This window comes from Benincasa hispida, chromosome 6, assembly GCF_009727055.1.
Source record: "Benincasa hispida cultivar B227 chromosome 6, ASM972705v1, whole genome shotgun sequence".
Taxonomy (NCBI): domain Eukaryota; kingdom Viridiplantae; phylum Streptophyta; class Magnoliopsida; order Cucurbitales; family Cucurbitaceae; genus Benincasa; species Benincasa hispida.
Window position 1 is genome coordinate 4,951,408 of NC_052354.1, and position 13,186 is coordinate 4,964,593.

General features: G+C 36.8%; 1 protein-coding gene across 1 annotated transcript in view; it reads left to right on the forward strand.

The window, feature by feature from the left end:
- LOC120079677 (bifunctional aspartokinase/homoserine dehydrogenase 1, chloroplastic-like) overlaps positions 1–11,830 on the forward strand; it is a 35,701-nt gene extending 23,871 nt beyond the window's left edge. The window contains exons 11-18 of the mRNA XM_039033978.1: positions 5,544–5,738; positions 6,585–6,667; positions 7,987–8,212; positions 8,812–8,957; positions 9,734–9,869; positions 10,243–10,326; positions 10,419–10,511; positions 11,369–11,830. Coding sequence (XP_038889906.1) covers positions 5,544–5,738; positions 6,585–6,667; positions 7,987–8,212; positions 8,812–8,957; positions 9,734–9,869; positions 10,243–10,326; positions 10,419–10,511; positions 11,369–11,614 — 1,209 coding nt within the window. The 3' untranslated portion in view covers positions 11,615–11,830. The remainder of the gene's footprint in view (positions 1–5,543; positions 5,739–6,584; positions 6,668–7,986; positions 8,213–8,811; positions 8,958–9,733; positions 9,870–10,242; positions 10,327–10,418; positions 10,512–11,368) is intronic.
- Positions 11,831–13,186: the final 1,356 nt, after the last annotated feature.

Genomic DNA, 13,186 nt, shown 5'->3' on the forward strand with positions numbered 1-13,186 from the left:
CCTTTCAACTGATTCACCCACTAGAGCACGCCCAGATTTCGACTTGTCATTCGGAGGGCGACCATACAATTTCTAGCACTGATCCTTCGTGTGTCACTGTTTTTTGCAATGCTCACATACTGGGGGTGTTTTACTATTCTGCTTGTCACCATCAGCTCCAGCGGACTTCACCCCGAAGGCAGCTGACTCTACAGTGGTAACACCCGACCCATTCATTGCACTCGATCTATCTTCTTCCAATCTAACCTCTGAACAAACCTCCATGAGAGATGGTATTGGCTTCTGCCCTAGTATTCGACTCCGAACTGTATCAAATTTGGGGTGCAACCTTGCGAGAAACACGCTCAACCTCTTCTATCTTGGAGTATTGAATTCCATCTTGCGGGCAGTTCCAGATGATCTCCCGACATAGATCTATTTCTTGCCATAACAATGACATCTTGCTGAAGTATGACGTTACATCCATGCTCCCTTGTTTGCATTCGTGAACCTGTTTACGTAGAGTATACAGGCGGGATGCGTTCTGACGTCTCGAATATAACCGTCGGACTGCATCCCAAATATCTCGGGCAGTGGCTGAATGGAGTAAAGGTTTCCCGATTTGTGGTTCCATGCTACTGATTAACATTGAGCGGAGCAAAGAATCCTCTGCCTTCCAGACACACTCTTGAAGATCCCCAGGATTCGATCGTGGTATCTCTCCAGTCAAATATCCAAACTCAGGGCGTCCCTCAAGAACCATTTTAATTGTTTGGGACCAAGAGAAGTAATTTTGCCCATTCAACTTCTCTCCCATGATCATTCCTGCAAAATTTCCTATAGTTCCAGATAAAAAATTAGTAGTAGGAAGAGTAGGAAACATTGATACCGGATTTTCTGAATACATCGGGGAAGAATCACGGCCATTCAATCTGGCTCCCAGGGTGGCCATCTGTTGCTGGAGACTAACCAATTGTTGTTGGAGTTTCCCATGAGATTCAGATCTGGAATTTTTCTGTCCAAAAATCATGGGATTTTCTTCAACAGAATCACCCATTCGAAACTGAGGTTGAATTGGATACACATGAGGAATAAGCTGTCCACCCTGGTACTGTGAAGAAGCTACTGTCGGAAGTCTACCGGCAGCAAAGTGCGGCAACCCGTGATCGGTGCTGCTCCCAGACGGATGCGATGGTGGGTAACAGACAGAAGACTTGGCGATCGGCTGCGGGGTTGAAGAAATCGCGCCGATCTGACCCGACCTGACAGCTGGAGCAAACCCAAGACCATCTGGAGCAAATTCGGTCCCGTGCGAAGTCGAGGGACCGATCGGCTACAAATCACTCGCGTGCGCCGACTAGAGAACGTGTGAAGCTGAGGGACCTTCATCGATGGTGTTCGGCTGGAATGGCCGAGTCTGGAAGCTAATCGGCGCGCCGGCTGGAGCAAGCCCACCACCTGCTGTTCAGCTCGCTGGCTGGATCTGTTCGGCTGCGCCACTTAGGATGATGGTTCGGAGATAGCGGTCAACTACTGCTTGAATCACAACCTCATTAGTCAGTGTACCTTCACCTATCAAGTTTGATGACTGAGTTTCTTCTATTGGGGCTAGGGTTTCATCACCTGACTCTGATACCATATTGAAATAGAAGAGAAAGAAGACGACACAAGGAGTTTACATGGAAAACCCTAATTCAGGGAAGAAAAACCACGATAGAAAAGGACTTATTATTTTAATGTCATACATACAATAGACCCAACCTCAGATATAAATAGAATGAGGTGAAACCCTAATTTAGCAAATATAGTATAAATTACAAAAATGTCCTTAGGGCTAATTCAACGTATTTCAACAACAACAATGAAGATCACGAGTGAGTTTACTGACCGAAATCAAATTAAATGAGAAATTTGGTAAATGATGACAAAGAAATTGATTCAGTGAGATGGACGGTTCCTGAACCTAAAACAGGAGTGGAGGTTCCATCAGCTATAGTGACATTAGGTGAAGAGGTAGATGTACAAAGGGTAGAGAATAAACTGGGGTTACCTGACATATGGTCTGTAGCGCCAGAGTCAATGACCCATTTTGACGTGGAGGAAAGACTGTCTCTTATACACATCTAGATGTGTATAAGAGACAGGTCGTAATGGGAGTAGAAGATGATGCCCTCAATGACTCTTGATACTGCTGAAATTTAGCAAACTCCCCTGCAGAAATCGTAATTGACTTGTCAAGATTATCAGGAGTAGAGGCGACATGTGCAAAGGGTGATGGCATCCTCTGACCCTTATTCAACAATCTTCTGCATTCACGTTTCGTATGGCCAGGTTTATGACAATAATAGCAAACAACACCTCCTGGATTTGATCTCCATGAATTGTAGTTGGATCCATTCAACTTATGTTCAGTTACTTTTGACACCATAGGAACAATCTCAGACATTACTGGTTTCTTATCAGCCATTACCTCAAAAAGTAGACACCGGACAGCTAAGAATCAAACCCTAATTTACCGAAGATATGTCTACACAAGCAATGAGTATATCTATATATCCCAAACAAACACACCACCAAGAAGAGCCAACAACACTGAGGAAACCCACTGAAGATGGACGAAAAACGGCGGCGCACGTGTCTACACGTGCCGGAGTGTGGACGGACAGTGAATTGGAACAATCGGCGCATGAGCCTCATGCGCTGGTCAGATGGCAACTGGACTTTGGGGTTTTGTAGATCGGCGGCTGGACTTCTCGTTGGAATGAGCGGTGTCGAAAAAACAGCCTTTTTTTTTCCCGGCGGCGGCGGCGACTAACGACGGTGAACGAACCGAAGACGGCGACTGTGAGTAAACTCATCTCTCCACAAAACCCTAAACGTATCACAAATGGGTTCTAAATTCTCAAACCCTAAGGTTCACAAAAACCCTAAGTTTATTTAGAGAGTTCTGATACCATGTAAAACTCTTAGGTTTGAGAAAGAATCAAAATGCTTTATTCATTCACCAAAGATATGAATATATACAAGAGTACAAAGCATAGAAAAGGAAAATATCACAAATATTTACAAGAGTGGAAAACCCTAATTATAGAATTATAACACATCAATATCTCAAAGTTGTGGCTGAAAGTGGAAAAATTGGCAGTCTTCAAAATAGGTAACGACTGCAGAATAACTTTCTGGTTGGATGCTTGGATAAAAAATACTCCATTCAATCTCAGATTCCCTAGTCTAGTTTGTTCCGAATAGCTCTTTAACCAAATGGCTCAATGTTGGATCATTAGGATAAAAGCACTTCCTCTTGGTGCATCTCATTTAGAAGACTACTATAAGAGGAAGAAATTTCAGATTTTCAAGTTTTGTTAAGCTTAGTTGCAATAGTAGAAGTGAAAGATTGCTTCGACAAACACTCATGGTCATTGCAGTCCAATGGCTTTTTCACGGTTAAATCACTAGTCATTCATCTTCGCAAAGCCCCTCCAATCGATAAATCTTTAAGACAAGCACTTTGGAACTCCAAAAGCCTGAGGCGAGTAAATATAGTCTTATGGATATTGATATTTGGAACTCTAAACTGTTCAAATGTGTTGCAAAAGAAGCTGTCCTCCCATTACCTTTCTCCTAATAGATGCGCTTTGTGTAAAAGGAATTGGGAAGACCTTCAACACCTTTTTTATTGTGTTTATGCTCAAAATTGCTGGTTCTCACTATTCAAGACTTTCAACTTAAGCTGGGCTTTTGGAGAAGCATTCAGAGATAACATCCCACAGTTGCTAGTAGGTCCAAACCTTAAGAAAAAACAACAAATTTTGTGGGTCAATGCTGTTAAGGGAGTGCTGGCAGATTTATGGTTTGAAAGGAGCCAAAGAGTCTTCCAAGATAAGGAAATTCCTTGGTTCACAAGATTTGAAGCAGCCAAGTTTAATGCCTCTTTGTGGAGCTCTCTCACTAGCACCTTTGCAGCTTACTCATGCCAAGAAATCAGTTTGAATTGGCATGCCTTCATTTCTCCGGAACTTTGAAGCTATCTTCCCAAAGGCTAGCCGTGTTTTATTATTGTTCTTAGGCTGTCTTGCTTTTAATTTGTTCCCTAAGTACTGAAAGTTTCTCTTTGTACTGTTATAAAATCTTTTATTTAATCTTATATTTTGTTCTCGGAAATGATGAGGGTGCTAGGGGGTGTCAACCTAGTTGAGATGTCCTGGTGCTCCTGCTGATCCATATCGTATCCTTGTATTCTAAGGATTAGTCTCATTTCATTTTCTTAATGAATAAAGCAACTCGTTTCCTTTTTTTAAAAAAATATAGAGAATTGGAAAGCAACCTAATCCTAATCTAAATTAATTGAAGAAACTAATCCTAATCCTGATAAACCAAGGAAACTAATCCTAACTCTAATTAATCATAGAAATTAATCTCAATCCTAATCAATTAAGAATTTGACCATGATACCTAATTTACGTTAATCCTGCTACATCACTTTATGCTCTCACAAATAGTAAGAATTCAACCATTACTGATTGTTGGAATAGTGATAACACTTCTTGAAATCTTGCCTTGAGAAGACACCTCACCGAGGACGCCAAAATCATGGAGTGGTCCATTCTATCTACTCTTATATAACCCCCATCTTGAAATTTGGTGGAGGACCAATGGAAATGGAACCTTGAGATATCAGAAATTTACACAGCTAAATCTCTATCTCACAATCTATTATCGAGTGGAAATCTTCCCCAAAAGGATCTTTATCTAAATATTATGGAGAGGCTACATCCCCAAAAAGGTTAAATTCTATCTTTGGGAAGTCAGCCACAGATGCATCAACACCACCGAATATATTGATTAAGAAAGCCCCATGAATTGTTTTGGCTCCCAGTTGCTGTGCTAATTGCCATAATAATAGCGAGACCCTCATGGCCTTATGTGTACCTTTTGGTCACTTGTGAATATGCACCAGCCTTCTGGACTAATATTGGCAGCTTTCAACTACTACTTGGTTTTCCCGAACGAATCCTCTCACACTTCTCCAGTTTGCTTCTCATTAGCCATGCCTTCAGGAAAGAAAAGGAAGTTCTATATTGTCCTTCATTATCAAAGCCTACCTATGACTCATATGCCTTGAGTGCAACCACTGCATTTTCAAGGACAAACCCACATAGTTCTCTATCTCTTTTGAAGATCTTATATATACTTTTCTGTCATGATTTAAATTCACTGCATTCTTTTCTGATTGTTGTCTTACTTCTCTTATTGTATAGTGGAATTGCTTTTTGTTATCTTCATGGCTATCTTAGGCCTTTTGTAGTTTCATACCATCAATGAAATTCAGTTTGGTTGTCTCTCATTAAAAAAAAAAAAAGACCAATTATATAAGAATTTTATGGTTTTAACTGAGTTAGCACTTAATTTTCTTTATTATGTTGTGTAATTTATTTTTTTCTCTACTTGGTTTGCTAAAATTCATTTCCGAAAAATTAATTTTCTTGCTTGCTTCTATCTTTAATCCATGATGTTATGATTATTCTTTTGATCTCAGAGAATAATGATGGTAAGTTACAATGCAGGCTAACATAAATATCCGAGCTATCGCCCAAGGCTGCACTGAATACAACATTACTGTAGTTGTTAGGCGAGAAGATTGTATAAAAGCCTTGAGAGCCGTGCACTCAAGATTTTATCTGTCGCGAACAACAATAGCAATGGGAATCATTGGACCTGGACTTATTGGTGCCACGTTACTTGAGCAGCTAAAGGATCAGGTAATAGTGACTAATGGAATTTTCTATTGATTATTTCAAATTTATTTTACTTTTGTGGTTTGTGCTATCCAAGGATTATAAAATCCATGTGGGTAATTTAGTTTTGATGATATTGCTTATCTCTCAACGATCATGCCTGCCTTTCTTTTCCTTCTTTTTTGTGGAGGTTGGGATAAAAAAAAAACTGGAAAAAAAGAAACCACGAACTAGGACTTTCTTCAATAGCTAATGGGAGGGTCGTCTGGATTGGGGATGGGGATGGAAATAAGGGTGGGACTGAGTAAGAGATATTACTTTTCCATTTTTCTATCCACTCCTTGATACTTCTTAATAATTCGATGAGGACTATCACGAGCTTGTACTCCCTATCTTGAGAATTTCTTAATATGTCTCCCACGTGTCTCTCTGTGCCTTTAATGTATCTGAAACTTAAAATATTATTAAAAATTGATTACTCAAACCATATCTAAGTTTGCTCAAAGTCAAAGTTGAGTGTTTATGGTTTTTATTTATCAATTAAATACCACCACCTTCTTTTGCAACAATTCAAAATATGGGTGGGAGATTTGAACCCTGGACCTCTTGGCTGAGGATATATGCCTTAACCAATTAAGCTATACTTAGTTTGAGAATTGGGAAGTATTGTTTCTCATAAATTGCCACATACCCTATATTTTCAGTTGGTCAAAATGCCACTTTCTAAACTAACAGTATGGAAGAAGTTTATGCCACTATACATCATTCTCGGTTTCCTATCCACCAAAAAAAGAAGGAAAAAACGCTAATAATTTGGAAGAAGTTTATCTAAAAATCTCATTGTTCTGGTTTTGAATTGTTCTTTGCTAGGCATCAGTTCTCAAAGAAGATTTTAACATTGACTTGCGTGTCATGGGAATTATTAGCTCCAGAAGCATGCTTTTGTGCGATGAGTAAGTTTCAAAAACTCACTTTAAATTCCTTTCATTGATATAGATGTGCTTCAGTTTACAAAGTTTTTTAACGATCAAAGCTTATTTAGATAAGCATCGGTTTTCATTTCCTTAGTTGATTGGGAATAATACATGGAAACCCTGGTCCAAATAACTGCGATTAGTTCCTAGACACTTTTTATGCAGGTGACATCCTATCCTTGAATAAATGAAATTTTAGTGCATCCTAAGAATCATGCCTAATACTACATTTTCAATAATACATAAACCACCCTGTTCTTCAGTATCAAATTATTATGTTAATTTATAGCTATTTCCACCCAGAGTTGTCCAAAGTGGTAATTCAAGTCACATATCTTGGATATTAAAATTGTAGGAATTTCCATGGTAACCAAATGGTGTAAGACAGACAATTGTTTCTTTTCATGAGATTAGTTGATGTGTGTGCAAGCTGATAGTTTTATACATGGTTTCTATCCTACATCAACCACACTTAATGCCTGCAATTTGGAAAGCTAAAAAAGCTATCCTTTGCTTGTTTATGAGGATTTTCATCATGTGTTAAAATATTTTGTGTTGGTTTGGTTAAGTATTTTCCTAATTGCTTGTTTATAAGTTCGCTCCTCCACTGTGTGCGATTATGATGTATGTGCGTTACAAAGATGTACTCGAGAAAGGTCATTCTTTTAAAGGAGTTATCTTCTGATGTTCTAAAGTTCTGATATAGAGTAGACTTGTTCCTTGTCCTCTTTATTTTTATGCTCTCTTCTCTACATTTTATATTCATCAACTTTATCATTGGTCCCTGGCATTCCCATGCTTGATGCTCTCTGGAAATCCTTGAATTGAAACTTGTTGATACATGCCCAGTGGATAAGTTTATTGTAGTCTCCTTTATGGTTGGATGAGAATTTCACTTCTCTTGTTCTTAATATATATAAATGGAAAGTTTGAAAGAAAATCTAGAATCGTTCGTGATCAAGAAATTAAGTGACTTTATCTGGAGTTTGGTTACTCTCTCTGCCTCTACTTGGCTCTCCACTTCTAAATTCTGTTGTAATTATAGCCTAACCCAAATTTATACTAGTTGGGCTTCTTTTTTGTAATTTGTTGAGTAGGGATACCTCATCTCCCCCTCCTTTGTATAACGCTTTGTGATAATGAAAGTTATGTTTCTTATCCCAAAAACAATAATAATAATAATAATAAATGGAAAGTTTGTATCTTATCCCCCAAATGAAGCGGAAAAACAGTTTGGCACTGTTCAATTTACAGTCCTGCCTATACTCAATGCAATTATTTGCAATATATGATTGTAGGGGACTTGACTTATCTAATTGGAGAGAACTTCAAAGTGAGAGAGGTGAAGTGGCAGATATGGAAAAGTTTGTGCAGCATGTGCATCAAAATCATTTTATTCCAAATACTGTTTTGGTGGATTGCACGGCCAATCCAGATATTGCTAGCTACTACTACAACTGGCTTCGAAGAGGAATTCATGTCATTACTCCAAATAAAAGGGCTAACTCTGGACCACTGGATCAGGTACCTCCTATTTGGAAATTACTTTGCTCCTATTTGGAAATTACATTAATGAAATGAAGGTTCTTATTTCCAAAAAATAAAAAATGAAAAAAAGAAAAAAGAAAAGAAAAGAAAATGTATTGATGGCTGTAGAATGTGGAAGCTTTCAAGTTTTATGCATGGGAAGGGTCTTTCCTATTTGAAGAATGTGGAGGACTTGTCTTACATCCCTCATTATGCATTGGGATTGTTTTCTATAATACATAGGGCCTCCTTTTTTTTGTTTAGTTTCATATATCAATGAAATGAATACCCTTGTTTCCAAAAAAAAAAAAAAAAAAAAAAAAAAACTTCATTTCATTGACAATCAGGGAATTGAGAGAGGTTTCCGGATGAATAATAAAATTTCTGTTAATCGTTTGTGGGATTTGAAAAAGAAATGGTGAACTTTTACTTAGAGAAATTAGTTCAGTACGGCTTTGTTTAACCAAAAATTTCAGAAAAAGAGAATTTGATGGAATCATGAATGATTAAACCTATGTCTTTTATGTTACATTGCAAATTATTATTTAGAATGCACCGTCCTAATTCTTTGGCTGCATATTTGCTGTCCAATCCAGTATTTGAAATTGAGAGCACTTCAACGACAGTCCTATACTCATTACTTTTATGAAGCTACAGTTGGTGCCGGTCTTCCAATTATTAGCACCCTACGTGTTTTGCTTGAAACTGGAGACAAAATATTGCGTATTGAAGGCATCTTCAGGTTTTGATATATTCATTACTTGTCTTTTCTCTTTGAATAAAGTTTTACTTTATATTTTCTTCACCTAAAATAATTGTCCCCATCATGCTAGAGAGAAAGACTATTTTATCTCGACCTGAATCCCATAGGATTGTTCTGTCAAAGGGATCTATTTATTTTTATTTATTATTGTTCCTTCCCATTCTTCTTCTTCTTTCTTTTTTGGTAGGCGGGGTGCGAGAGGGAATGATATAATCTTTAGAGATTGAGAGAGGTCTTCGAGCGATGCTTTGTTCCTCGTTGGATTCTACGTTTCTTTTTGGGTTTCAATGACAATCTCTTTGTAATTACTCTTAGTCTTATTTTACTTGATTGGGGCTCTTTTGTGTAGGATGATCCCTTTTGTGGCTGCTCCCTTTTTTTTTTTTTTTTTTTTTTTCTCGTGTATTCGTTCATTTTTTCTAGACAAAAGTTTGATTTTGCATTAAAGAAAAAAAAAATGTTAATATACAACCATGCATACACAGTTATACTTGATGTGGGTTAAAAACATCCCGTCCATTCTTGTCAATTTTCTTGAGTATCCAATCAGCAAACCTTCCACTCCAATCTTCCTATGGATTTCAAGAGTTTTTAGAGTGGGAGGTGTAGCAATAGTAGATTGAAAATTTATTTCTCGCTTGTCGCTGAAATATGCATGTGAAAAAGTAAAACACTCTTTAAAACCTTTCAAACAATTGATGTTGTATCCCCCACGAATTTGACAGTCTTTGCTTTTATGCTACTTTCTGCTGCAGTGGGACGTTGAGTTACATCTTCAACAACTTTACAGGTAGTAAGTCTTTTAGTGACATAGTGTCCGAGGCAAAACAGGCAGGTTATACTGAGCCAGATCCAAGAGATGATTTATCTGGAACAGATGTTGCCAGAAAGGTAAATATGTGTTGGGAATAGCTTGTGCAAAATTCAAAACCATGAAAACTTTAGGGAATGTAAATTCATGTCCTTGTTTGCTGTTGTTTTAACCCATTACTCTCAGAAGTACTCAATGTAAATTCCTTCAAGATAGGAACATGAGCCATTAGAGTCCAATTTGGTTTGTAGTTATTTTATTTTACTTTTTAAAGCTTTCTAAAACTAGGCTAGATATCGAGTACCCCAAAGAATCTATTCTGCTAAAACTTTTCAAAAAGTAATTATTCATTTCTTCATTTCATCTACTGGTTAAGTCTGTGCATGCAGCATAGAGTATAACTTGACTAAAGAAATAATGCATGCTTTAAAAGAAATTGCTTTCGTGTTTCAGGTGATCATTCTTGCCAGAGAATCTGGTTTGAAGCTAGAACTAGCTGATATCCCAGTGGAAAACCTTGTGCCGGAGCCATTAAGAGTATGACTTAATAATGTTTAACCTTATGCATGTCACATTTAATGTTTAAATTTTGTACTCCATAGTTGACTCGGACCTCCAATGTACTATAGGCCAGTGCGTCCCCTGAGGAATTTATGCAACAATTGCCACAATATGATGCTGATCTGACGAGGAAACGGCAGGAGGCTGAGAATGCTGGGGAAGTGAGTATCTACAAATTATTTCTGCAAGTTTACTTTGAAGAAATTTTTTACGTAATCTGCCAGTGCTTTTAGCGATAAGATGGGTTCACTGTGTATTTTAAGCTATTGTGAATTAGTCTTTGATGAACCTAAAATGTGCATGCATATCCATGGTTTTCTTGAGCATACGCATTATCAGTATCTTAGCTATCAAAATGATTAGTGCAATAATTTTGGTTTAAATCCTACTCGTACTTCAACTTCCATGGTTATTTTGTTTTGGTCACTGAACAAAATTCTTTTATTTAGCCTAAAACAGGTTAAATTATAAGTTTACTACTTGAACTTTGAGGGCTTGTATCAAAAGTGTCTAATAAATTCTTATTCCTGACTTTTCAATTTTGTGCCCATTTGGTCTCTAGACTTTCAATTCTGTAACTAATATGACCTTTAAAAATTCAATTTTTTTAAAAATGAATTGATCTATTAGTTACTAGTTAACATTTATGTCTAATTAAACACTAAACTTTTAAGTTTGAGTCTAGTAGATCTGTAAATTTTAAGTGATATGAAAGTTAGGGACTAAATTTGTAATTTAACCAAAAATATATTTTGTATTTGCCATTTCTCGAGGATTATTTTTCATATTGTATGTTTTTTTACCAAAATTCACAAAGACCCTTTATGTTGTCTGTGGTATAGAAAAGCATACAGCCATTACATTTGCTGTGAGGATAAAAATGTAGTCCTATAAAATTGAGAGTTGACTGTGCGGTGCAATCCTTTTCTCTTGCTCTGTGTCTGTATATTTCACTACCTGAATCTTTTTCCCCCCTCTTGTGTTTATGTACTTGATTAACCTTTATTATTTTCTGAAGGTGTTGAGATATGTCGGGGTGGTGGATGTCGAAAATCAAAGAGGATTCGTCGAGATGCAAAGGTACAAGGATGATCATCCATTTGCACAACTTTCAGGATCCGACAACATCATCGCTTTCACAACGACGAGGTACCGAAAACAACCTTTGATCGTACGGGGACCGGGTGCCGGGGCTCAAGTGACAGCAGGTGGAATCTTCAGTGACATCTTGCGGCTTGCATCTTACCTTGGTGCTCCATCATAAACCCATGTTTGGTTTCAACTCTTCTTTCATCCTCATTAGCTTTCTTAATCTTTGTTTTCTTTTTTGCTTGTTGGGACTGTCTCTTATGCCTTGCGTCCTTTTTGTTTTCAATATAAGTTCCATCTCTGTTATGGAATTTTTAATAAAAATAAGCTTGTTTCCATCCTGGTTGTATGTGCATTCCGATGATATATATATATTTTTTAATATTCGCGATGGTCGTTCTAGCTCGCACCTTAACTAATCTCACATGACAATCCATTTGCCTAACCTTACAATATTTAGATGTCAAGAAAACTCGTAAAATATTAAATTCTTGGTAAGTGGCTACCATGAATTGAAACCATGTCCTCTTAGTCCTTTATTAAGGGGATATTCTCTTATTTACTATTAGGCTAACACATGATGGTTCAGATGATATGCGACCAAGGTTCAAAATATCGATGTCGATGGAAATATATAGGTCTCAATTTTATGGAAATATGGGTAGAAATTTTAGGAAACTGATGACATGCAGAAATGTATGTCATCTTAGGTCTTTTACTTAGAATTATGAAGGTTTGTAGGCAGAATATGTGGCAATCATGATAGGAGTTCACGAGAAAATGAGCTTGTGTCGATCAGCATGTTGAATCCCAGCTAACCCGTTATTTTGCGTTATTATGCATTCAATGTTCTATTTTTGTAGCTAAAATAGGAAATGGACACAAATGCAAAAACCAGACCACTGCATAGATGACCGCATGTGGAGGAACACTCCATCGCAAAGCATGAACGCATTCTAGGGAGTGTTAGTCGAAACCCTTCTCAACCCGTTCACCGTATATTCATCGCATCTCCTATTTACCAACTCTTTTCAAACTCCGCCGCATTTATTTATTTTTCATCAATGCAAACAACAACCCAACACTTTATTTGTTTAACCGGTTACTGCAAAGTCTTCATAAAAATTATCAACGTAATTTGTTTTCACAAGTCCCTATGTTCGACCCTGGACTTACTAGGAAACTTAGAGGAATTTACACTTGGATTCCGCTGGGGAAACTTGAGTGCACAACGTAATTCCATCAACGCATATCATCCACATTTCAACTTCATAAAACCAAGCATCAGAAACTTGATGGAAATTGTTATGTTAATGAAACTTTGATTATGGTTGAATTAGACTATAATTGACCATTTTTAATTATCATTTCAATAAAGTAAGATAGCATGATGTATATTTAAATATGTGTAAATGTCGATGCGAGAACAAAAGTTTAAAAAGAAAATGGAAAAATAATATCAAATATTGGTAATTAACTAATTACAAAATTGAAGGACATAAAATATTTGCATACAAAATAATTGTAAATTGTTTATTATAAAATGAAGTGGATACATAAATGAAAAATCATAGCATTAAACTTATATATATAACACAATAAGAATATAAAAATTAAATAATGTAGTACTAAAAATAATGATGTGACAATTCAATGAAAAATGTTTGAATGAAGTAAAAATAAATATATATTATTTTTCTTAATTTTAATTTCTTGAAAATGAAAGGTTTAGATGGTGAAAGAAACA